Genomic DNA, 23,791 nt, shown 5'->3' on the forward strand with positions numbered 1-23,791 from the left:
ACTTTTTACCACATTGCTGCTGTTGCTGCACTTTAGCTGTCCACTGTTACTGACCCAAATATGTGGATCTGTTACCAGCCAAATGTGACCATTCCACATCAAATACGGTCTCTTCATCAACTTAATTATAAAACGTTTAATCATTATAGCAGCCTGTAGATTTGAGTTTCATGTTACACTCAGTGGGAAAACCAATTTTTGCCAGTTTTAAAGATTAAGTTTACTGAGAAAGATAAGTCAGACACGACTCTTTACAGTGTCACTGAGTTGAGTTGTCTTACTCTTCCAGATTTATTTATTTATTTTAAAAATCACATGAGAGGAACTTATAAGTTAGAAAGTGCCACCACCAAAACCAGTAAGACAATAGACAAAATCACACAAACACACAAGTTAATGAAAAAGGAAATAAAAACTGCACTGCTTTGTATCTGTTCCACATACTTTTCACTCATATCTTTTCTTGCCTTCTGTTTGACATACATTTTGCAGTTTTTGCGTCTAATACACTTGCAACTTGCTTCTAGAGCTCTGTTAGGTTCCTCTTGTTGCTTTGAAGCCATCTTTTACACCTTACCATGTTAGTACATGACATTTAACTTAATATGACCCACTTTTGAAGCAGTACTTGTAATTTAAGAACGATCAAGAACCAAAGGAGTCCATCTATTTAGGGATAACAAAGTACAAAAATAAATGAACCCATCCGCCTTGCACATCTACCAAAGCACACAAAGACACGTTTATTCATTTACACACCAGTGCTACCCCCAAGTTGTGTTTTTGCAGTGGCTCAAAGGGCTCAGATGGGTGGGGCTAACACTGTAGGCTTCACCCCGAGAGGAGGGGACCTGTGTTTACAGCAGGAAGGAATGTTATGGGACAGAACAGCTTTTCATGCTTCTTCTTTTCTATGCCTGTCATTAGGGTTTTTTTATCCTTTTGTCACACATCTTCATTATACCTACTGTTATCTTGCCTCAACAGCATTGTTGTTACCATTACCATAAGATGGATCTGTGAAATTTATTTACACTTGCGCAGATTTGATTGGGTTTATAGCCAGTACTGCGAGTCAGCTTTTGACAGCCACACTTCCTGAACACTAATCCCTGATTTGACCCATAAGATATTGTCTCACAGCATTATCTGACCCCTGGTGGCAAGAGCAAGTATTGCAGCATCGTACCAGGCCTTGCTAAAACAGGATGCCATGGAGGCCCAAAGCGTAGTTACATGCAGATTTTTGATGAGGTGCAATTTGTCAGTGCTGTCAAAATTTTCCAGACCAGATCTAGTGCATGGAATAATTAGATTTTTTTACATTGCATTTTGTTCATTTGATCTTTGAAGTTCAAAAAATATCATCATGTGGCTTTGTCCTAAAGCCATAAAATGTTGATGTTAAAAGAAATTTGCAATTCTGGAAACACTTTGCTATCACTCAGCTCTCTAAATTAAGTCAAAACACGTAAATTAGTTTATTGTTTAGTAATGACATGTATCAACAATTTCAAAAAGATTGAATTTGACTAATTTAGATATAATGCCATTCACTAGGAGATATTTAACTATCTGTCATATCTTTTGTTTTGATGAGCAGGTTAAATAACTCAGCATCTGATAGGATCCATTAAGTTTAACATCACCAAGATCAGAGATTGTTATTGATTCTCTGAAGACAACAAAGACAGATGTCTCTTTTATAAGACATGGGAAAATAAGAAAATGAATTATACTGTCTCAATAACTTTGAGTTTTTTCTTCATTACAGTTCTGGTGGTGCTTATTGTTGTTCATTCAGCTTAACAGTCGACATAAAACTGTATTACCAACAAGTGTTGTAGTTAATTTTTAATGAAGTGCATTCATGAAAAAGATGAATCATATTTAAATATTTTAATCCTGTGACAAAGACAGAAGACATCATTCATGTTACTGTCGTTGTGGTGGTGAGCTTTGTTCATTCATTCCTAAATTGTCTCCTTTAATATCATCCATAAATAGTCCCATCAGGGCCCGACTGACCACTTCTCATTGTCTGCAGATCCTTGTCTTTTTTCAAAAAATCCTTGACAGTTTGCAGTTCTTCCCTCTTCGTCTATATGACATCGACCAGTGTGTTGGCGGCACCATCGATGGCCTGGCTCAGCACTGACAGGTGGTAGTGCACTTTGTCCCAGTCTCTGGACTGACCTGATGACTCAGCACTGGCGTAGGCATCAGCCAGACCTGGGAAGGTTGACTTGCCAGCACTACTTGAAGCCCAGATAACATGCCTGTGTATCCCACGGGGAAAATAATGATATGAATGAATGTGCTGTGGGTATATGAATGATAGGCAGTTTAACAATTAAAAGAGATGTGCTTAGTCACAATGACGCAGGTGACCTTTTGTTAAGAGACTGTGGTTAATTCAAAGAGGGAGCCAGAGAAGAGAAATAAGATCTGAAAGATTTTTTAAGCGCAATTGAAACTGAGCTTTGGGAAACTTTGTGTTTGGGAAACACAAAGTCACTGCTGTGTTTGGGAAACACAAAGTTTGACAGTTTTGCAGATACTGTTGGATATAAATCATGTACTAAACACACATGTATAAGTAACGGATGATTGCGCTTTGCGAAAAGTTAAGGCATTACTAAAGCTATTACAACAGAAGACGTGAATGTATGATCATAGTTGTCATTCATTGCCACCCACCCAATCATGTTGAACATTTTGATGTTCAACATTTCAATTAAAATTCTCAACCTCATGGTGACACTAGAGGAAGCTTTCTTTGCATGTGTAGTCCACACTACAAATGACAGCTTAATTTTGTTTTGAGTGTGTGATTTTTTTCTTCCTACCTGTATGCATATTTATCAGGGAAGGCCAGAGGGTCTAAGAAAGCTCGGTCCAGCAGCATGAGCTGATCGTTGATTTTTCTGACCTTCAGCGGTCTAAGAGAGGAGGGACAGAGAGAGAGAGATGAGGGCAACTGGCATTCATTTCTATATGAGCAGCAAAAGAGATAACAGCATGTCTGTGTTGGCATGTTTGTGCCCTTACGTTTCATTTGCCAGGTCCATGCTATGAATGACCTGATCCAAATGAGTAGCTGCACTGCGAAAGTTGGCCACTGCACGTTTTAGCGGTTCTGAAAGAAGACACAGATGAGCTATGCAGCATTTCAGTCTCTCTCTTCTCTGTGACTGCTGGTAGAAGAAACATATGCTGCCTGTGCTGTTTGTTCTGTCCTTAAGTGCGGCCTAATTTTGGCGTGTTATGTGTTCAGGTTTTTCCTGCTGCAAAGAACATTTTGGTTAATTCAGGTTCCAGTCTGATATATTGCCAATCTTAATTCCGATAATTAGAAGTAATGCACTAAGCCAAGTGACTATTCCAGTTATCCCATTTGAAACACTCAAGTCTTGACATAATAAACACAATATTTCCCTGTCTCTCACTGTCCTGTTCTTACCCATGGAGATTTTCCTAGATTGCAGCTGATGCTCATATAAGGTCACTGCTGTGTTCAGGTAGTCCTCAAGACTCTCAGCGTAGTCACTGCAGTTTAATGGTAACAAAAGACTGTCAGCCAGTCGGATCAGGATGTTTCCTGCAGTTCTGGCAACGGCCTGGTGACTGACGAATCCTGAGGGAAGAAAGTAGTAGAGTGAGATGTTATACACGAGAAAAATGCTTTTGGTTTCTTTTCAGTTGCCAAATTTGACTGACTGAGAAAAGCATATTCTACAGAACTTTGACAGAAAAGGTAATGCATGATAACATGATTGCTCACCAGGATCAATGAACTTTGAGGCATAGTCAAAGGTGTCGTATGCTGTGTGGTACGCAGGGTAAATCCGAGCATTTGTTTTACTCTGTGTGGAGAGAAACATCCATGAGAAAAAAATGAGACAGCTTGAAAGTCAACAACTTTCAGATCCAGTTGGCACGGAGGAGGAATGTGTCTTGGACCAGATGAAGAGAAAGACAGTAGAAGCATTAAAAAACATGGCTTTCATTTGAGACCAGCTTCTGACTTCCATGACATGATTATTTAGATAGAAGAATTTAACTCTGCCATAAAAGGTTACAATGCACTCACATTGTAAGCAGACTAAAACTACATTTAAAGGCATTTGTCGGGTCATTGTTTGTCAACACTCCAGTAAGAAATTCTGGAGACGGAGATTCAGCCGTCAGTTATCAGTCAGCAATTATCTAGAATTGCTGATGCCCAGAAACATCCCAAACACAGCAATATAACAAGGAAATACAGGCAGAGGGCAGGGTCTCTGCGGATAAATACGCCACTACTGATTTCCAATGTGAAGAAGTGACAATTGAGAGGCATTACTTTTGCCAATAAATAGTTTTTAGGAAAACCCTGCATGGTCTACCTTTAGGTCAAAGGGGTTAAGACTTCTTTCATACCCTGTCGTATGTGTATGACATGTCAATGGATGTGATTCCCAGGTAATGGACAAAGGCAGCGTAATCGCTCCCCGCTCCTGACAGGTATCCCACCCTGTCAAAGGAAGGCAGAAAACAAGAAGGATCTTTTATTGAGAGCATGAAAGACACATACAGTATGCCTAAATATTAACAACACAACACAGTTAATGAACGCACTCTATGGAAGGTACAGCTCAGCTTGACAAAGCTGCCTGTCTATTACAATGATTTGAAGGAATGTTTAAAAAATGATGTGGGATTATGTAACACTCAATTCAATGATTCAAACTGTTATGACCACATGCTATAGCTGAAAAGCAGCACAAATGTACTATTGCATCTTATGCTACTGTCATAACTGAGAGCGCTCGTTTTCAGCTGCACCCTCTCATGAAGAGCATTTTAAGTGTTGCTGTCACTTTCCAAACATAGTTAAATTTCCAGCCAAAGAGGGAGAAGGAAATAAAAAAGCTTGATAACTGTTCTCCCAGGATGCAATGCATGATGTGGGAAAATTAGAGAGGTGTTACTATAGTTCATTACCTGGGAATGATGCCATGTGTCGGGCTTGTCCTGTTGGTATACCGGATCCAGTTGTCATACACAGATGTGGACTCCAGTCCGGGTGCGTTGACCTAGAGAACAAAAATTCTGTCATGCGACAGGTTCCTGGTGGTTTGTGGACAATAAATCTGTTCAAGTTTAAGAAAGAAACACCTAGATTGGGCTCACCTGTTTAGCGGCTTCGAAGATGACGTTCTGCACTGATGGCATCCCTGAAGCTCTCAGAGTGGCACTGGCTGAGGAGAGGAGGATGAATAAGCGTTTTGGATTAGCATTGCTATTACCATGTGCATTTCTAAGGCTCAAGACCTGCAGTCAGTGAACACAACCTATAGTGACAGCCATTGTAGAAAGGGTTTTTTAACCATTTAACCTTCAATTAACCACAAAATAATGTTTCAAGAACACTCCTCCTCTGAAGGTCTAAAAATGGAATTTTCAATAATTTTATATTCAGTAATTTATCCAGCTAAAACGGCCTCATCTGCCTGGGTGAACACAAGAATTGAGACGATGGGTGGAGCTTCTTACCAAAGACAGCTATGTCCACATTGATGTAAGCAACAGCTCGTTCACTGAGCTTGGTGAAGTATTGCTGGAGAAAGGACAAGATCAAGGCCATATTTGTGAATTGAAGTAATTATACAAGCAATACTATAAGAGAGACTGCATAGCACTGTAATGGCAAATGAAAGAATACTGGTAAATTTAGAGTTACAGTAAGCCACATAGAGAAGACTGTTTGACTCAGTGAAACGACTGAGTGAAATTAACAGACCCAGAAATATTAAAACGGCAAGACTCCAGACTGTGTGGAACAGAGTGTTTTATTGCCCAGCCTTTTCATAAGTGAAAAAAGGACTGCTTTCAAACAAAACTGAACAAAAAACAGAATCACATTCACAAGTTGCTTAGTGTCACGTCTAATCTCGTGGGTTAATCGCAAATCACCTCTGTGTATTCTGCAGACCCAATAAGGCCGAACTCCTCTGCTCCCCAGCTTCCAAAGATTATGGACCTACGAGGCCTCCATTTGTCTGCCTCACAGAGAGGAACGGAGATTATCTCTTTTTCCAGCTTTATAAACAAACAAACAAACAAAAAATAATAATAAAATCAGTCGCTCATTCTGTAATTAATATCCTCACCCTGCTTGACCATCTTTCCCAACACTCTGGTCAGTTCCAGCATGACTGATGTCCCACTGCTCGGGTCGATGGCGCCATGAACCCAGCTGTCCCTGTGGTTCCCATAGATCACATACCTGTCTGTGGACATGCACAGGACACAAACAGCAGCCTCAGAGCTTGTGCTAAAGCTGAGAACATGTGGATTTGGACATGATCTCCTGTCTCACCTGGCTCGACACTCCCTGTTATCACTCCCATCACATTGGAGGAGTTCTTCACCTCTTCCCAGTTAAAGATGTCCATTTTCACATCACTGGAAAAGAGGATCATATTCAGAAATGTGAAGTAATGAGGGATGGAGACAGACAAATGTCCCCCTGCACAACTGCTGCCTCTCATACAGGATGTATTGAGATAATCATCATATCATAGAGAATCATATCATATTCATTTGAATATCTTGTTTTTTCAACTGCTGAAAGAAATTGGAGATGTAGGAACCAGATATATGAGGGTCTGTGTTATGATTTAGGGGTTTTTTGCTCGTTATGTGAACCACATTGTGACTTAGTTTTGCTAAAAGTTAGAAATATATACATAGAAATAAAGATATTCTATTATTATTAGATATAATACAAATATATTAAGTCAAAAATAAAGCTGAACTCTGATGTCTGAATATGTGTAGCAGATGACTACCTGTTGGTGAAAGCAGACGTATGTTTGAATCCTGGGCCACCAAAGTTGTAGGTACAGTTGAATGCTCCCTGCCATTCAGCCGGAGCTGCTTCTCCACCTAGCTGACTGAAATGGCCAAAGGAAGAACAGGTAAGAATTAGTTCACAACCAAACATTTTGAGTTGTCTTCACTCGCTAAGCAGATTTGTCTCATCACAAACCAGATTAGTACGTAGGCATCCTCAAATCCGATTGGTTGAATGGGAATGGGAGGGATTCCTGTTATGTCCTCAGGAGGAATTCTGTAGGTATCCTCTATGAAAACAATGTTGAAATTTGAGGTATTTACAAAGAGGTTATACATTAAAATAAAATACAGTAAAATTACCTAACTTTATATGTAAGTTTGAACCTGAGTTTGGGTGTCATAAAAACCCACGCTCCAGGTACTGGAGCCAAAGTGCAACGGTAGTAGAGAAAACATGCAATAAAAAAAAAAAAAAAGACAAAAGGAAAAACACTACTGGGTGTGATCCTCATGTACCATTTTTATGCAAGTCACTGGTTACCTTTGGCAGCCAGGTAGGGTGTGAGTAAGTCTCCAAAGTGGCTGTTGAAGGAACCCCTCTCCACACCAGAAGGCGGCATGTACCAGGAGTGAGGATACGTCTCGTTGACGTCTGACATGAGACCATCGTTGATGTCCAAAGGGTCTGTGTAGACAAGCACGCCAACGACACCGTACGGTGCTGCATTGATGGCCTGAATGAGGCACACACATGGCACTTGTTAATAACTTCATTTTATTTACATAATTTATTGATTTGCACATCGATATTTCCAATAAACTTAGAGACTTTTAAACCTGAGAAACCATTTTTCTACTAATAGCAATGAACAGGCAAGGAATAAGCATGCTCTACACAGCCTAATTTTTGTAATTGATATTTAAGCTTATTTGTTTTTATGTTCAGCGTTGACTCACTTTTTATGTTCATCTGGGATTTGGTGGCAAAAGATGAAATAATTCAAATCAAAGGGTGTACGTCTTACTTACAAGGTGCTGATTTGTAATTAGTGCACTATAGACGCATACAGAAGTCAGTTAACTGGTTAAGATGTAAAACAGTCACAACACAAACATCTTTATCATTTATTAAGAAATTGTTAAGATGACAGTGCATAGTTTACATAACAAAACTGGTTGTGAAATAAGGTAATGACATTTCAGCATGTTTGTCCTTGGCACTTTTCATTATTTCAATAAAAGGTGTCATCTAAAGATTACAGGTGTTGACTTTTTTAATGACTCAAAGAAATCGCATGCATGTAACTGACACTTTTGGCTTCTGGACAGAAGGTTTCTGCTTATTTTTATAAAATACATCAAAACACAAACAGGATAGTAAGTCATTCAATTATCACAAAGTGCAACTCACTTTAGCAGCTCTTCCTGCTCCTCCGTATCTGGTGATAGCGATGGTCCCCCTGAGGTCCACTGTCTGGTTCAAGAGTTGGTAGTCACTTGCCTTCCCCTGGTTGGCGTATACCAGTTTCCCCTAAAACCACCAGGAAAGTCAACTCTGTGTCAGCAGCAGCAGTAACCCAATGAGGCAGATTTTTTAAAATATTTCAATATTAAATAAATTCTAATGATCACATTTGCATTTGTAGTTATTTTTCAGTTTGAGAACAAAAGAACATCTTTATTTTACTCCTTATCAGCCTCTTCTGTCATTACAGCCTTCATTATGGCCTCCCTCTCTTATAATATTCATGTCCACTGATAGCAGTGTTACATATCAGCCAGACTTGGCAATGCTAAACAGATGCACTATTGTTGGTTTATTAACTCAGTCTACATAATAACTTGCAATATAACTTGTTATCTGGACTTGATAAGATGCAAAAGGTTTTAGCCTTAAGGATACCACATTTGCGCCAGTCATATCTGACTTTGATTAAAAAAATCAAACAGCTGAAAAATAGCCATAGCAGATTGTTCACTTTTCAAAAGAGTCCATTATATATATGGTAAAACAACTCACATGTCTTAAGCACTTTTCTAGTTCATCAAAGTTCTTTTTTAAAACTTGCCACAGTCAGAAAACTGTCCCTTATTGGTGTCAGAAGGAGCAAGAAGAAGAGGGCCTTAAAGGTTATGAGAGGTAAGCCTGTGCTGTGTGAGGCAGTGATGTGACAGCCTTGTGATTTTTATAATTTCAGTGAATTATTCCCAAAAATGAAGTGTGCTTAATTTAAACTGGAGGCTCCTGAAAAACTTATTATCTATCTTTATATCTTCCCATTTATGTTTTTCTCACACATGTGTGACATTAAAATACTGTACGATTTTTCTGTCAAGTGAGTATTTATAGAATTATATGCAGTATTTTGAAGTAAAAATAACTTTACTGCAGGCAGCAGGCAGCCTATTCTATTGATCCTAGGGAATGCATTCATTGTATGCAGTCACTGAATCAGCATAAATACAATAAATTACATTTCTGGAGCATTGAATCCTGCACTGCATGCCAGTCCTTATAAACTGCTGCATTAATTACAGTGAAGTGGAGAAGTGTACGTTTTCAGTTACTAAGTGACCACAGTCAATGATGTCTTCTCAAAAATGTTCAGTACTTACCAAAAGTACTGGTTTGCGAACAAATGTAACTGAAGTGGAACATTTCCTGCACAGACCCCTGTTGGGGGGTGTCATGGATATTGGATATATATGGATATAAAGGAATTTTAAACAGATTTTCAGATACATCAGGAAGCAGCATTTTACCTTTGCGTGTCCAGCAGGGGAGTATGCAGCGTATGGCTGAACCACGTCAGGATCATTTTGGTCTGAACTATAACTCTTCTCTTTTTCTCTGACAGTGTGCAGCACAGTAGCAGACGGGCTCACTGAAACAAACAGCGATTTCTTGATTTCTTCCTGATTTCTTGGAGATATGGATTGAGTATGGAATGTGAATATCATTTCAAAATAAAATTATTACTTCAGGTTAAAGTTTGTTTTGATGCAACATGATGGGAAACATTTATGAGGTACTTGAGGACTTTGATTTCCCTGGGATGATGTTGCAGATACTTCAAATCCAGTTTTACTGCAGTTCTCGCAGCAGTAAATCACACAGCTCAACACGTGAATTAAAGCCTCTAGACTCTTTAGCTACTTTAAGAACACACTGAATGGAGAAGGATGGTGCAAGTTATTGACTCACCTACAGTGACCTTGTTGGGGTTCTTTGGGTCAGGGAAGGACAGGTAGACCTTATACTCCTCTCTCCAGGCCTTGTCCAGGCCACTTTCGGGGTCCTGCCATCTCTTTAGCATCAGCTGCACTGTCTGCTCGTCTCCAGCTGTGGTGGCCATATGGGGCACTTTTGTCAGCTCCCTGTGGAGAAAGATGGGGATAAAGAAAAGTTTGATGCAACTATAAACTGAATATTGTACTGTCCAAAACATGAATGGACTCTAATAAAAGCTATTCCCACCAAGCCTCATGAGAATACCTTATCAAACACAAAAGTTGCTTGATATATTGTTTTAAGGTGTCTCACATTTTTTTAACAATTAAGCAAATGTAATCATTTTTCAACTCACTTCAGGTTCTCCTCAATCTGGATGTTGTCCACCTCAGACAAGAACTTCTCAATGAAGCTCTCGTCCACATCCTTCGCCACATCATTCACCCAGGATGGTGTTGAGTCGCTGCTCTTGGCAATACCATAGTGGCCGATTAGTATGCCCATGACCAGTGCGACAACACCACACGCAGCAGAAATCAACACTTGCTTTATCATTCTCCTCCCAGGAATAAGGTCTTCAGCAAGTCAGATCACCTTCTCTTTGGACCTGAATCTGACTGTCAGTGAGCTCTCTTTAAAGACCAGGAAAGTTTTAGTGTTGTTCATTAATCCAGGCTTGTGTAAGAGCAAATCCCTGCCTCTGATTTCTAAATGATTACATCGTGCCGATACAGCTGCTGAAATGACCTCCCATAAGAAAGAGACATGTTCATTGTAAAGTTTACTCATTAATGTTTGCAGATGAGATGGACTTTGACCCGTTGTCTGTGTGTGCAAGCGGGGTATAAAATCATTTATCGTCATTGTTAGCAAATTGTGTGAGTTTGGAATAAATATTCAGGTTTTAAGTGATATTAAGCAGTACCTCATTTATTTTGTTTGAAACTTAACAGCTGCTAAAGTGAAATTCTGATTCCTGAAAAAGAGGTTCTGGTTGCAAAAGTGGACCTCTACAAAGGGTTAAGTTCAAGATAAAAGCCTCTGCAAGTTCCTTTGACAACTTGTCTTTTCAGCTTCATATAAAACTTTGAACAGGTTAATGAGCAGTTATTTTACCAGTGAAAACTGAGCCAAGTTTGAAATGATGGAGTGAGAGCATCTATCTTAACGGCTACAATTTACAATCCTTTATTCAGTATTAACATCTTCATTACATTATTAGTAAGTTCATCAGTTCGGCTTAACTATAACAACACAAACATATATAAGTGTATAAGTTATGCAACTAAGACCACCTTGTCTTTGCCTCTGAATAATGAACTAAAATCATTATAAAGTTATGATAAACTTTTACATAAATCTTGTGAGTCTACTTGCATAATGTTAAAAGTCTTTCACTCTGTATGCCAGTGCCATTAGAGCACAGTCTTTGTTAAGCATATGACCTCCTCTTAGGATATGCAATATAGGATATAGGATAGCATATAGGATATGCAAAATCTCTATAAACATCTTTATTCTCTATATCCAAATATGTTTTGGATATAAAGTTAGCATAAATCACAGACTTTTGTGTGTCTTTTGCTGATTCTCACTGAGGACTGGTCAGTTTAGTTAAGGAGAAACTTCCATAAATGCTTGTTTTAGAAGAATAATAAATAATTGACAGTAAACCTAAATTCAGTTCAACCTCACTCATTTCAGTCAGTTTGGTAAATTATATACTATATAAACAAAAGTAATGGGGCAACAGACTATTGGGGCACCCCTCTTTTGGGAAGGCTTTCCACAAGATTTTGGAGTGGTTCTGGGATTTTTGCCCATTCATTCATTCATGTTGGAAGAAAAGGCCTGAGTCACAATCTCTGTTCCAGTTCATCCTAAAGGTGCTGGATGGGGTTGAGGTCAGGATCCTGTGTGGGCCAGTCCAAACTCATCCATATTTTTATTGATCTTGCTTTGTGCACTGGGACACAGTCATACTGGAACAAAAAAGGATCTTCCCCAAACTGCTGGCACGAAGTTGAAGACATAGCATTGCACAAAACGTCTGGGTATGCTGAAGTATTGAGCTTTCCCTTCACTGATAGTAACGGGCCTGCCCAACCTCTGACAACAGCTCAATCCCAATACTTTTGTCAATATAACATTTGTATCTGACGAGCGACCAACATAAAACGAAACTTAATCAAAGCAATAGCACACTCTACTGGCGAGATATGTCATTACAGACCACAACAACACGGAACTTCCTGTTTACAGCGGAGGTTTCCTTTCTGTTTCCTACCTTAATACATTTAGCGCTTACTTTGGTGACTTTCTATAATCAGGAACTCATACAGGTGTTACTTTACAACAAAAAGTACCTCATCTTGAATTTTCAACCGTGACCCGACAGCTGACAGTAGGGGGTCATGGACGTTTCTCCCGTCATGCAACTCCCCTCAGCTGTTTCGCTTTCACTCTCGTTATATTTGCGCTAACTGTGTGAGCACAAGACCTCAAGGTAAGTTTAATATTTCTAACACAGTATATATTTGACCGACGTTACGAGTGTAATAATGGATAATATGACAGTCTCCGCTTTGGCGAAACAGGAGTTTTTCCCAATAGGAGTCTGTTATCGTAAATGAATGAACATTTGTGTGAAATCGAAAGGTGCTTCATTTCCCTGTCAGCTGCCATGTTTGTGCCTTGACGTTGTCGGCAATTTGCATGTCACTGAGTTTTTAAAAAAGAGATACATGTAGACAAATATATAGAGTGATGCTAAATGTTTTCTTAATAGACACAACGCCAGTCCTGGATATTCTTCAGGTTCAGTAAGATTTATTGTTTACAATGTAGAAAATACCATATAGTATCTCTGAGCCTAATTGTGTATTTGTATGATAATTATGTCCCAGGTGAGAGGATTTAGTGCTTTTATTGCCACCATGTCAGCGGCTGTTTTCCTGCTGCTGTTAGTTCCCTTTTCTCCTTCATTGGGAGCACAGCTGCCTGATCAAGGCCAAGCCAAGGATGTCCCCATAGCTACCAATGGTCAGAGATTCCCATGGGACCGCATGAGACTTCCCAAAACCGTCTTCCCCATCCACTACGACCTGACCATCCACCCAAACCTGACCACACTTGACTTCACTGGTGTTGCTCGTATCCAGCTGGACGTGCGCGAAGACACCAGCACCATCGTTCTCCACGTCAAGCAGATGCAGATATCCAATGTCCTGCTCCTCGCACCTGAAGGTGTGAGGCCTCTCCAGGTTTTAGAGTATCCTCATTTCCACCAGCTTGCCCTGCTGTCAGACTCGGTGCTGACCAAAGGAAGGAGGTATGAAGTTCAGCTGGAGTTTGCTGCCAACTTGTCTGACAGCTTCCACGGTTTCTATAAGAGCAGCTACCGCACCAGGAATGGAGAAGTTCGGTAAGAACGTAAATAAGCGATAGCTGCTTTTTACTGCGTAATACGAGATAGTCCTGATGTGATGATGCTGTTTTCCACACAAATATGCAGCTGATAGTACCAGGTTTGATGGAAAATGTAGTCTTAAGAACGCTACCAGTACTGCTAGGAGCATGAGACTACGGACATCAGTAATGTTTATGGAGCTCTTACTCGTTTATGATAATTGTACAAACACATTGTAACAAATTTGGCAACGTTAAATCAATTTTTGAAAATGATATGTGTAATTTTAATAACCTTTTTTTGTCCTCGTACACCATGTTAGATAAAACATAATCCATCATCTAATTCACTATTACTAGGGTTCTGGCATCCACACAGTTTGAAGCCACCTTTGCTCGAGCTGCCTTCCCCTGTTTTGATGAACCGGCCTTCAAAGCCAGCTTCACCATACGGATAATTCGAGAGCCACGTCACATAGCCATATCCAATATGCCTAAGGTAAACACAATATTAGTTTATATTACTTTTTTTTAAGTACAAGTCCAGATTTTAGTCATCAGACTCACTACACAGTAAACTACTACTATCAGTTTTTAATACACCGTAATTCTCCATTCTGTATCAGTAACTCGCTTGTTGACCTCTATTCTTTTTTCCATTCCTTTCACTACACACTTGTGTTCCTCAGGTTAAAACTGTGGAGTTGCCAGGCGGTTTGCTTGAGGACCACTTTGACACCACTGTCAAAATGAGCACTTACTTGGTGGCCTACATTGTATCTGACTTCCAGTCTGTGAGCAAGACCACCCAGCACGGTGTCAAGGTGAGGAGGACAGACGCTGGCTGTGCTGTCAGTCAGCCCTCTCACCTCAAGCTGCTAAATCAAAAATGTTCTCACCCATTTTTAAGTCTCAAAGAGAGCTGCCTTTGACATCATGTACAGCATACTTTTGAGCCATGCATCCACTGATAAAATGTAACATGTTGCTATAACACTTATGCTGAGGATTTTGTCCTTTGATGCCATTCCCATCAGATTTCAGTCTATGCTGTACCTGAGAAGATCAACCAGACAGCCTATGCGCTGGATGCTGCAGTCAAGCTGTTGGATTTCTATGATGACTACTTTGACATTCCTTACCCCCTTCCCAAACAGGGTCAGTAGAAACACTGGAGAAGCAGTGGGTGCAGTATTTATTTTGTAAAAATTAAGTTTGTTGTTTTGACTTGCAAAGAACTGTACAGCTGTATGTTGTAATGTTTATGTTTTTACTGTAGTCAGTTTAAGAAAAGACTTTCATTTGTTTGTGGAAGTTGTGTGGTTTGGTAGACAAATGTCTGTCCTTTGTGCAGACATTAGGATCATATCTTGTCTCGTGTCTCATTGCTTGGTGTGTGTTGACTGAGCAGCATATGTTTGTCAATTAAGAGGCAGACATTCAACAGTGCAAGTGCTCTATATCCTCACTGGTTAAATCATTTTCCGCTGTTGAATGGCTTGAGAAGATGCACACATATTTTCAAAAAGGAACATAAGGGGTGGGGGACAAGATGGAACCTGACATGAGCAATATGTGTAGAAATAATTAATATATTGTGAAATGATTTGTGTTGGTATATTTCAGAGGAGAATTGAAGAGACACTTAGTTGGACGAGTTGTATTTATGTGTTTCCTGTTGTTCCCCGCAGACCTGGCTGCTATCCCGGACTTCCAGTCGGGTGCGATGGAGAACTGGGGGCTGACCACCTACAGAGAGACGGGCCTCCTCTTCGACCCTGAAAAGTCCTCAGCTTCTGACAAACTGGGTATCACCAAGGTCATCGCCCATGAGCTTGCACATCAGGTAGCTGACTTGTACCTGTTTTCAAAATCAAAATAGCTAGTTGGCATCACAGTTTATCATTCTGTGCAAAAAAAACCTCTCTGACTTTTATGGTTTGGTGAATGAAGTTGGAAACAGATGTCTCATGCTACAAACGGAGGCCAAATGTTGTGACATTTAACAGGGCTAAGCTTACAAATGGATTTGTATGTTAAATACTGTTCTTCCATTTCCATCCAGTGGTTTGGAAACCTGGTGACGATGGAGTGGTGGAATGACCTGTGGCTCAATGAGGGCTTTGCCAAGTTCATGGAGTTTATTTCTCTCGATATGACCTACCCAGAGCTGCACGTGGTGAGAGCTGAGCATAGGGAACTGACTTGTGTCTTACACTTCTAAATCTCCACGTTAAATTCACAAAGCATTTACTGGTACAACAAGAAGGACATTAATGGTACAGCGTAGTATACTTACTGTACATTAGCTGAACTGTTAAGCATCTGTGGAGTATCTCAACATTGCAGTAAGTTTGCTAAACATATATTCTTTCTCCCAGGATGATTTCTTCTTGGGGAAGTGTTTTGAGGCCATGGAGGTGGACTCCCTCAGCTCCTCCCACCCAGTCTCCACCCATGTGGAGAACCCTGCACAGATTCAGGAGATGTTCGACGACGTGTCATATGACAAGGTCAGCCTAGTCTGGACCAACCCTTTGGCGTTCATCCACTGGGATATGGGAACTGTGCAAACAGTTATCTGGGTCTTTTTAAAAATCATCAAAGGGCGTTTGAGTAATTTACATCAATTATAATCTGAAAAAATCACTTATGCCCAAATGTGCAGCCAAAGGAAAACATTAAAATACAGATGCAAGTTCTTACGAAAGGACACAACAAAAACTATTTGCGTTGTTAGTTTTCAGCTTGTGTGTTTTTTCTTTTAGGGAGCATGTATTCTAAATATGCTCCGGGACTTCCTGACTCCTGAGGCCTTCGAGATTGGCATCATCCGATACCTCAAGCGCTACAGCTACCAAAACACCGTCAACAGCCACCTGTGGGAGAGTCTAACTAATGTGAGGGGTCTGTGTGTGTGTGTGTGTGTGAGAGAGAGAGAGAGAGAGTGTGGGGTCCTGTAGAATGGTTGTAGATAAATCATTTGGGACTTGGTTTATTTGACATTGTGTGCTGAATGAGTCTTCTCTGTAATGTTTTGTGTTATTCTCTACCAGATCTGCAATTCGGATGATCTGGACGAAGGCCGAATGAAACACAAACAATTCTGCTCAAAGCGCCGCGATCAGTCTGGAGCCTCTGTACATTTTCAGGCTTAGTAGCAACTATGTTCAACAAAACACAAATAATTGTTTTTCTTTCTTTTCTACTGTTTTATATACTGTACATGATACATTATATAGACAGAAGTATTGGTATGGCACTGTTTTCAAGGCTTAGGCTGGGCCTCTTACCTCCAGTGAAGGGAAAACTTAATACTTCAGCATACCAAGACATGTTGGACAATGCTATGCTTCCAACTTTGTGTCAACAGTTTGAGGAAGGTCCTTTTCTATTCCAGCATGACTGTGCCCCAGTGCACAAAGCAAAGTCCATAAAGACATGGTTGGATGAGTTTGGTGTTGAAGAACTTGACTGGCCCTCACAGAGCCCTGACCCCAATCCCATCCCACAGAAACACTCCAAAATCTTGTGGAAAGCCTTGCCAGAAGATTGGAAGCTGTTATAGCTGCAAGGCTGTCCATGTATTTAGAATGTGATGTCATTAAAGTCCTTGTTGGTATAATGGACAGGTGCCCCAATACATTCTTCTATATATTGTAGTTTATTTCCAACACAAATGCAATTTTTCTTTAGTACTGTAGTACGTGTAAACATGTGTAAACATAAACCACTCATGTCTGTACATGTGTGACATGTGTGCCCATATGCAGAAATGGTACTCTGGTGATGAGCTGGATGTGAGGGCTATCATGGACACCTGGACATTGCAGGAGGGCTTCCCACTGGTCACTGTGGAGGTCAAAGGTCGTGAGGTCAGGGTCAGCCAGGAGCGCTACCTGAAGACAGACGAGCCCTCCCTCACCGAAGGGTAAAATGTCAGATTAATAGTGTTGCGGTAGATAACAGGACTGTACAGTGTCAGTCATTGCTGAGACCTCTCTTCCTGCATTTGATGTATATTATATATAAGACCCAGTGTAATATTTACTACCTAAATACATATATTTAAATATATACTTTCAGTAATTGTTCCATTTCATTTCTAAAATCATTCATATGACTTGAAGTTTCTCAGTTCATGTTCTTGTTTTAATTCTTTTAATGATCATTGTGTGTTGATAGATTCTTGTGGCAGATCCCCCTGACCTACAAGACCAGTGCCTCCAACACCATCCACCGATTCCTGCTGAAGACAAAGACTGGTGAGTGTGTTGCTATAAATATCCACATGTTGTACATTAAATTTTATTTCAGCTTTGCCCACTTCTAATTTTTAACATTTTCCAATAAGTCCACTTTATGTTGAAGGTTGTTTTTACTCCTCTTCCATGCAGACGTCCTCTACCTGCCAGAGGAGGTCGACTGGGTGAAGTTCAACGTGGACATGAGTGGCTACTACATGGTCCACTATGCAGGCAACGGGTGGAACTCCATTATTAAACTGCTGCAACACAACCACACAGCCCTGAGCAGCAATGATCGCGCCAACCTCATCCACAACATCTTTCAGCTGGTCAGGTGTGTTTCAGGAGCTGCTGTTTGAAGTGAAAGAATCTGACTGACTTAAAGTTAAAATTTACTCTGACAATTCTCATAAATAATATTAAGCAAAATACCATGTCTTTCTTGTTGTTTTCTTCAACCATCATCAACTAGCTATCAAAAAACCTAAACTGAAAGATTGCCAAAAGGGGCACAGTTGCATCATGTTGATTTGAAGCCCTTTGTGTGTGTTGCAGTATCGGGAAGGTGAGGCTGGACACGGCTCTGGAGCTGTCTCTGTACCTGTCCAGAGAGACTGAGATCATGGCTGTGACTCAGGGCTTTGGAGAGCTTGTGCCCCTGTACAAACTGATGGAGAAGAGAGACATGGCTGCTCTGGAGAACCAGATGAAGGTTAGGAAAGAGCCACTTACCACTGAAAAGTTTGGCTTTTTCTTGCCAAAAAAAGCTTGGTTCTGTACAGCCAGATGGCATAATTCATACTTTTAGGTTGTAGAAAATCTTCTTTTCCACTAGCAGATGTTTTTTAAGTGAAGGGTTTACAAAAAAAGAATATTTTTTTGTACATGGATTGACAGTTGAAAGGCCAGACAGAGACAAAGATGCCTCTGAGCAACAGTTCAATGTGAATATAAGAAATCACCAGTCACTGGTAATGAAATTGTAAGCTTAGCATCACAGCCTGTTTCCTGCTTCAGTGGCCAACAATGCTGATAACAAACTTTGGTGTCTGAATTATATTGTTTTATCTTTGTTGAAATAGCCATTGTTGAAGGTTTGTTGGAGGTTTCAGTATTGTATGACAGTCTGTCTTAAAGTTGAAACTGTTTGAACTCTAAATGGAGGTTCATGTCATCACGCTGCTTTAAAAGGTATTGGCACACTCAAGTTGTCTGTGAATGTGATCCAAACTGTCAGTATAAACACCTAAACCTTGAGCTCAGGAAAATTTACAGAATGAAAATATGAAACAAATGATGTCTAATCGACAAGCCCTTTCAGCACTGTTTTGTATAATCGCTGTTTCTCAGGGATACATCGTGGAACTGTTCCGTGGGTTGATTGATCGGCAGGAGTGGACTGACTCTGGGTCAGTGTCTGAGCGAGTGCTGAGGAGCTACCTGCTGCTGTTTGGATGCGTCAGGAACTACGCTCCCTGTGTGACCAAAGCCACCCAGCTCTTTAACAAGTGGAGGGACTCTGATGGCAACATGAGGTCATCTTCCTAAAACAGCACACCACCAGTCTCCTTTAGATATTTGTTTATGAGAGTCTTCCACAGAAATACCACCTGCACTTGTATGTGGAGGTGAAAAGCTTGTCAGCAAACTGAAACCTTCTCTCTTTTCAGCCTCCCCGTTGACATCACCATGGCTGTGTTTGTGATTGGAGCTCGAACACCAGAGGGGTGGGACTTCCTGTTTGAGAAGTACCGCAACTCGCTGCAGATGTCTTTAAAGAGCCGCCTGAAAAGTGCAATGACTGTCACCCCACTGCAGGACAAGCTCAAGTGGTAGGTGCTTTGTATCACACTTCTGCAAGCACTTTGTTTCCACTTTCTCCATCCTCCTCCTCTCTGCTTTCTCTCATGCGTACCCACACCTTTTATCCTTTACCAACTACAACAAATCCAAGGTGGATTTATTGTCCACTTGTTCTACATTCTTTATTTCCATTCATTTCATTTCATTCATTCAAGTTTAGGACACACACACACACATACACACAGATGTGGTTTGATCACTTTTGGGTACATTACACAGACTTACATTCATTTCCTGGAGGCTTGACCACCACCTAACCACAACAATAAACATTACTTGCCCAATCCTAACCCTAACCTCAAACTAACCTTAAAGCAAGTCTTCAGCCCAATACTTAAAAAAACAAAAAAACCCAATTTACATTTCATGCTCTTTCATTACACTTTATTCTGTCTGCAGGATGATGGAGCAGAGCCTCCACGGTGAAGTGATGAAGACTCAAGACCTCCCTGGTGTGGTCATCTCTGTCAGCAAGAACCCTCATGGCTACAAACTGGCCTGGGACTTCCTCCGAGCAAACTGGCATGCTCTGATCAAGAAGTCAGTCAGCCGCATCCTGCATTTTTTATTTGTTCTTCTTTAATTGTTGTACACATTTTGCAACTTTGTGAAAGCCAAGAATGCTTCATGTTGGTGAAATACAGATTCATCCTGCAGATACTTGAATCACGTGCATCTAAGTTTCTGCATTTATGCTGATAGTTGAGTGTTTCATTAGTTTGTCATCTTAAAAGAAAGAGCCATATGAAATTCCTCCAAGATTTGAAAAGCCTCAGCCACTCAGCAGAGCTGTTTTGAAAATCCCCATTTATTGGCTTCTGTTAGCAGCTCAAGCGGAGCCTTAGAAAGCTTCCAGTGAATGTCCTGAACTTTGAATTGCATCTCTGTTTGTTTCAATGCCACAGGTTCGACTTGGGTTCTAGTACAATATCATACATGGTGACCGGGGTGACAAACCAGTATTCTACCAGGGAGATGTTAGATGAGGTAAGCAAGGCTGTGTGTCCATTATGGACCACACTTTTGGACTTTCATGGACAATGTCTGTCTGTAGAAAGTGTTTGCTGTAGCCTCAAGAACCCGCCTCATTATTTATCATAATGTATCTCATTTTCTGTGTAAATAAGTGTAAATGCTCTCTTGAGTCTGTGTTTATTGTAATTTGATCCCAACTTTAAAATAAATGTCTATTAAATTACTAATTCAAGTGGAAAAAATGTTAAGCAGTGATTAACAGCACTCTGTTGAGCAGCTGTGACTGCTTTCAACAAGGGGGCGTTCTAAGTAGCTAAATACAATATGATCTTCTAAATTTGTCACTTGAACAGCTTGTTCAGTAGATGATTACAGGTTCTTTGACGTTGTGTCAAATACTGGACATTATTTTCAAGCATATCTACTCTGTACTCAGGTGAGAAGCTTCTTTGGCTCCCTGACTGAGGAGACAGGCTCAGAGATGAGGTGTATCCGACAGGCCTATGAGACCATCGAGGATAACATCCGCTGGATGGACGCTAACCTTCCTCTGCTGCAGGCTTGGCTGGACAAACGCAGCCACACAGCCGTGCACGAAGATTTATAGCTCAAGGGTAAACAAAAAACATCTAGATAGGATAATTTGCTAAAGGCAGAAACCTCAAGCACTGTGCATACGAGTCACAAGAGCCCTGACTGACTTATCTTCCCTAAATGTAAACAGAAACAGACAACAACAAATGAAAAACTTTGGATCTTGTGCCATCGCTGTGAATATTTTTAATTACCCCAAACTGAGTCCTGAAAACCTGAATTACCTTCCGTCAAATCTTCGTAATACACAACCTAATCAGGCATTGCAGCGAAAACGCCGGTCCTCCTGTTCATTTCAGTGTGGGTAGTGGCTTTAGGCTGCTGTTGTGCAGACAGCAGGGAATGCAGAAAAACAGTGCAGAAGCCCCGTAGCAAAAGGCTGAAACAGAGTCAACAGAGAAACACAATGTTGCACTGCAGTGGTCAGTCACGAAAGCCAGTGCTTGGACTGACTGGTGAGCAGTATTTATAACAACCCTCTTCCATATTACCACAGGAAAGCCACAATTTCACAATTTTAGAAACATATCAACAATACTATATGCAGTAATTTGTTCCAATATTAACCTGCTCTGCAGGACCTTGGGGAAAATATGGAAACACCAGTGAAATAACACGATTCTTACAAATGAACACTCTTAACTAGATTTTAAAGAAGATGCAGCAAAATGCATTACATTAGCAGCAAATATCACAAACGTGTGGCAGAGTAGTTTAGGTTTGAGGAGGTAACATCAGCATCAACCTTATATCGTGTGTTCATTGTTGTGTGTGTGTGTGTTTTTACGCAGGTGTGTGTTTGTTTTGTGTGAAGGGAAGTGGGGGTGTGGGAGTTTTTACCTGAACTTTCATTCATGCTGCACTAACATGACAGGGAGCAGCGACATGAATATTGTACAGTGTTGTACAAGAGTAAATACTGCATTTTTTCACAGATATTTAGGTACCAGACCGTTCGTTCTCATCTGACATGAAAAACAAAACCAAACAAAGACTGAGACATTCCCTCTAAAGAAACAAGCTTTACTGCATCCAGCCTTCAGTAAAAATATAGCAAAATGTGGGAACATCTGCAACGACCCGTGAATGAATTCTGAATCAGTTCTTTGTACAAAAGTTAATATTCCTGATTTTTCTCACAGTTATTGAACCATAGCTGGGGTAAAACTCAAGATTGTTCATGTGGCTTTTCTTCTTGGTAGAGCTGCAGTGATTAGTCTATTAATTGATTAATTGTCAGCTAACTAAATTGATCACCAACCTTAGAGATAATCAGTGAATTGTTTTGAGTTTTGTTTTTTTCTTTTTTTTTAATTTCACTGATTTCTGTTTCTCAAACTGTGAATATTTTCTGTTTTCTTTAATCCTGTATGGATTGTTAGACTCCAGGAATTTATAGATTATACATTTTATAGACCAAACAATTAATTGACTGAGAAAGTAACTGGCAGATTAATGGATAATAAAAATAATTGTTGGTTGCAGCCCTACTCCATGTTAGCATTTTGGTTTGGTTTTTTTTTTTTAGCACTTTTGAAATTCTCAAATAGATGACAAAAGAAAAGGAATGTGAGGAAGATGTTGCTACAAAAACGTTTTACTTGTACTGCTGTAAAATCATGTTCTGCAGGCATGAAACAAAGGAATTCTGTTATTTTGTAAGGGGATTTTTGTCTTGAACGAATTAAATATTAAACCATGGAAGATGTTTCGATGTCATTTCCTTTTGTGTTCCTATCTCTGGATTGTCTTCCATTTGGTAATCCTTGCTTGATAAGCCCTGATGGTTATATGTATGAAACCTTTGCCCCTTTCTTCTCCTCTGATCAGCAGGTTATACATTTGGAGCTTGACACATACTGGGAAACTAAAACTCCAAAAGTTGTCATGAGCACTCAACCCATCTCATGTGAGTTCCCATACAAGCAAGGCTTCAACTCTTCCTCAACAAGACTTTTGGAGGAAGGACAAAGTCAGCTTTAGCTTCAGCTGAAAGAGATAAAAGCTGTGTCTTCACCTGTCGCTGTGAGTCTGGAGCACCAGCATTGACTCCTTACTCATTTAAACATTGAGTCTTCTTTGTAGTCCCACCAGCAGGTTGTTATTGCTTTTCAGGAGTTTTATAGGAGATTCTTTCTGCTCCATCTCCATGTAAAAGTTATTTTGCTCTTCCCTCCACTGCTCTTGTTGCTCAAGTAGCTCACATCTCAGCTGAGGCCTCAGGGAGAATTGTCGCTATTACTTCAAATTTTCTGATGTTGCTATTTTAAATTCAACTGATGGACCTTTAGCACAAAGGTCTAAAACACACACACTCACACACACATTCATATATGTGAGCATAGATTCAAACACAACACCTGTGGGTATATATCTGAAACACATTGCCTACATAACAAAGAATACTTCAATACTTCAATATACATGCTGTGCATCCCCCACGCCCCAACACACCTCCCTCATCAGCACGCCCACAATAAAAACTGCACTCTGCACCATCTGGTTTTCCCTCACAGTCGTACACCTGAGACGAGCCTTCTCTGGACTGCAGGTAAGGACCTGACATTGATCTTTCTGCTTCTTGGTTATGAAACTGATCCATACTCAGAGTCCAAGTGAGGAAGTGTGT

The 23,791-nt window shown here is 40.3% G+C and overlaps 2 protein-coding genes across 2 annotated transcripts; one reads left to right on the top strand and one right to left on the bottom strand.

Moving 5' to 3' along the window:
* Window positions 1–1,826: 1,826 nt before the first annotated feature.
* naaladl1 (N-acetylated alpha-linked acidic dipeptidase like 1) lies at window positions 1,827–10,848 on the bottom strand. Its single transcript, XM_046385373.1, has 19 exons — window positions 10,431–10,848; window positions 10,049–10,221; window positions 9,607–9,728; window positions 8,255–8,374; window positions 7,385–7,577; window positions 7,037–7,130; window positions 6,837–6,941; window positions 6,365–6,450; window positions 6,156–6,275; window positions 5,959–6,044; window positions 5,539–5,602; window positions 5,176–5,243; window positions 4,987–5,078; window positions 4,423–4,516; window positions 3,785–3,866; window positions 3,464–3,637; window positions 3,052–3,139; window positions 2,850–2,942; window positions 1,827–2,279 (listed from the first exon to the last, which is right to left on the bottom strand). Exons 1-19 carry the CDS (start codon window positions 10,628–10,630, stop codon window positions 2,102–2,104), a joined length of 2,232 nt encoding a protein of 743 aa, XP_046241329.1. The 5' UTR covers window positions 10,631–10,848; the 3' UTR covers window positions 1,827–2,101.
* Window positions 10,849–12,326: 1,478 nt separating this feature from the next.
* On the top strand, window positions 12,327–22,870 carry erap1b (endoplasmic reticulum aminopeptidase 1b). The gene is made up of 19 exons (XM_046385377.1): window positions 12,327–12,581; window positions 12,982–13,499; window positions 13,844–13,982; window positions 14,173–14,307; window positions 14,521–14,641; window positions 15,175–15,329; window positions 15,549–15,662; window positions 15,865–15,996; window positions 16,252–16,383; window positions 16,540–16,623; window positions 17,257–17,414; window positions 17,669–17,748; window positions 17,881–18,064; window positions 18,286–18,442; window positions 19,081–19,265; window positions 19,401–19,562; window positions 19,993–20,133; window positions 20,499–20,580; window positions 21,005–22,870. The coding sequence occupies exons 2-19, from the start codon at window positions 13,012–13,014 to the stop codon at window positions 21,173–21,175; spliced, it is 2,820 nt and encodes a 939-aa protein (XP_046241333.1). The 5' UTR covers window positions 12,327–12,581; window positions 12,982–13,011; the 3' UTR covers window positions 21,176–22,870.
* Window positions 22,871–23,791: the final 921 nt, after the last annotated feature.

The sequence above is a fragment of the Scatophagus argus genome, chromosome 4, assembly GCF_020382885.2.
Source record: "Scatophagus argus isolate fScaArg1 chromosome 4, fScaArg1.pri, whole genome shotgun sequence".
Taxonomy (NCBI): Eukaryota; Metazoa; Chordata; class Actinopteri; family Scatophagidae; genus Scatophagus; species Scatophagus argus.

Excerpts from the sequence above, each read along its gene's own strand:
- naaladl1 (XM_046385373.1), bottom strand. The coding sequence starts at position 10,630 with ATGATAAAGCAAGTGTTGATTTCTGCTGCGTGTGGTGTTGTCGCACTG. Across the intron at positions 6,045-6,155 it reads GGGAAAGATGGTCAAGCAGG|ACAAATGGAGGCCTCGTAGG; the intron begins GTGAGGATATTA and ends TCTGTGAGGCAG. Across the intron at positions 4,517-4,986 it reads ACACATGGCATCATTCCCAG|GGTGGGATACCTGTCAGGAG; the intron begins GTAATGAACTAT and ends TTCCTTTGACAG.
- erap1b (XM_046385377.1), top strand. The coding sequence starts at position 13,012 with ATGTCAGCGGCTGTTTTCCTGCTGCTGTTAGTTCCCTTTTCTCCTTCA. Across the intron at positions 13,500-13,843 it reads ACCAGGAATGGAGAAGTTCG|GGTTCTGGCATCCACACAGT; the intron begins GTAAGAACGTAA and ends CACTATTACTAG. Across the intron at positions 19,266-19,400 it reads GACTCTGATGGCAACATGAG|CCTCCCCGTTGACATCACCA; the intron begins GTCATCTTCCTA and ends CTCTCTTTTCAG.